Below are 2,186 nucleotides of genomic sequence, written 5' to 3'. Positions count from 1 at the left end.
GGCGTAGGCTTTACAGGTCTCTTAGTGGCTGTGTATGACATAATCAGACCCCTGGTGTACGCTTTACAGGTCTCTTAGTGGCTGTGTATGACATAATCAGACCCCTGGCGTACGCTTTACAGGTCTCTTAGTGGCTGTGTATGACATAATCAGACCCCTGGCGTACGCTTTACAGGTCTCTTCGTGGCTGTGTATGATGTAATCAGACCCCTGGCGTAGGCTTTACAGGTCTCTTAGTGGCTGTGTATGACATAATCAGACCCCTGGCGTAGGCTTTACAGGTCTCTTAGTGGCTGTGTATGACATAATCAGACCCCTGGCGTACGCTTTACAGGTCTCTTAGTGGCTGTGTATGATATAATCAGACCCCTGGCGTAGGCTTTACAGGTCTCTTCGTGGCTGTGTATGACATAATCAGACCCCTGGTGTACGCTTTACAGGTCTCTTAGTGGCTGTGTATGACATAATCAGACTCCTGGTGTACACTTTACAGGTCTCTTAGTGGCTGTGTATGATATAATCAGACCCCTGGCGTAGGCTTTACAGGTCTCTTCGTGGCTGTGTATGACATAATCAGACCCCTGGTGTACGCTTTACAGGTCTCTTAGTGGCTGTGTATGACATAATCAGACCCCTGGTGTACACTTTACAGGTCTCTTAGTGGCTGTGTATGACATAATCAGACCCCTGGCGTAGGCTTTACAGGTCTCTTAGTGGCTGTGTATGACATAATCAGACCCCTGGTGTACACTTTACAGGTCTCTTAGTGGCTGTGTATGATATAATCAGACCCCTGGCGTAGGCTTTACAGGTCTCTTAGTGGCTGTGTATGACATAATCACACCCCTGGCGTAGGCTTTACAGGTCTCTTAGTGGCTGTGTATGACGTAATCAGACCCCTGGTGTACGCTTTACAGGTCTCTTAGTGGCTGTGTATGACATAATCAGACCCCTGGTGTACGCTTTACAGGTCTCTTAGTGGCTGTGTATGACATAATCAGACCCCTGGTGTACGCTTTACAGGTCTCTTAGTGGCTGTGTATGACATAATCAGACCCCTGGTGTACGCTTTACAGGTCTCTTAGTGGCTGTGTATGACATAATCAGACCCCTGGCGTACGCTTTACAGGTCTCTTAGTGGCTGTGTATGACATAATCAGACCCCTGGCGTACGCTTTACAGGTCTCTTAGTGGCTGTGTATGACATAATCAGACCCCTGGCGTACGCTTTACAGGTCTCTTAGTGGCTGTGTATGACATAATCAGACCCCTGGCGTAGGCTTTACAGGTCTCTTAGTGGCTGTGTATGACATAATCAGACCCCTGGCGTACGCTTTACAGGTCTCTTAGTGGCTGTGTATGACATAATCAGACCCCTGGCGTACGCTTTACAGGTCTCTTAGTGGCTGTGTATGACATAATCAGACCCCTGGCGTACGCTTTACAGGTCTCTTAGTGGCTGTGTATGACATAATCAGACCCCTGGCGTACGCTTTACAGGTCTCTTAGTGGCTGTGTATGACATAATCAGACCCCTGGCGTACGCTTTACAGGTCTCTTAGTGGCTGTGTATGACATAATCAGACCCCTGGCGTACGCTTTACAGGTCTCTTAGTGGCTGTGTATGACATAATCAGACCCCTGGCGTAGGCTTTACAGGTCTCTTAGTGGCTGTGTATGACGTAATCAGACCCCTGGCGTAGGCTTTACAGGTCTCTTAGTGGCTGTGTATGACGTAATCAGACCCCTGGCGTAGGCTTTACAGGTCTCTTAGTGGCTGTGTATGACATAATCAGACCCCTGGCGTAGGCTTTACAGGTCTCTTAGTGGCTGTGTATGACATAATCAGACCCCTGGTGTACGCTTTACAGGTCTCTTAGTGGCTGTGTATGACATAATCAGACCCCTGGTGTACGCTTTACAGGTCTCTTAGTGGCTGTGTATGACATAATCAGACCCCTGGCGTACGCTTTACAGGTCTCTTAGTGGCTGTGTATGACATAATCAGACCCCTGGTGTACGCTTTACAGGTCTCTTATTGGCTGTGACATAATCAGACCCCTGGCGTACGCTTTACAGGTCTCTTAGTAGCTGTGTATGACATAATCAGACCCCTGGCATACGCTTTACAGGTCTCTTAGTGGCTGTGTATGACATAATCAGACCCCTGGCGTAGGCTTTACAGG

At 48.4% G+C, this 2,186-nt stretch overlaps 1 protein-coding gene across 1 annotated transcript in view; it reads right to left on the bottom strand.

Moving 5' to 3' along the window:
* Positions 1–2,106: 2,106 nt before the first annotated feature.
* LOC135543754 (uncharacterized protein DDB_G0271670-like) overlaps positions 2,107–2,186 on the bottom strand; it is a gene marked incomplete at its 5' end in the record, with an annotated part of 1,290 nt that continues 1,210 nt past the window's right edge. Inside the window, one exon of the mRNA XM_064971109.1 lies at positions 2,107–2,177. Coding sequence (XP_064827181.1) covers positions 2,107–2,177 — 71 coding nt within the window. The remainder of the gene's footprint in view (positions 2,178–2,186) is intronic.

Source organism: Oncorhynchus masou, chromosome 8 (assembly GCF_036934945.1).
Source record: "Oncorhynchus masou masou isolate Uvic2021 chromosome 8, UVic_Omas_1.1, whole genome shotgun sequence".
Classification (NCBI taxonomy): Eukaryota; Metazoa; Chordata; class Actinopteri; order Salmoniformes; family Salmonidae; genus Oncorhynchus; species Oncorhynchus masou.
The sequence above is the reverse complement of the archived record's forward strand: the minus strand, read 5'-3'. Positions and strand labels throughout refer to the sequence as shown.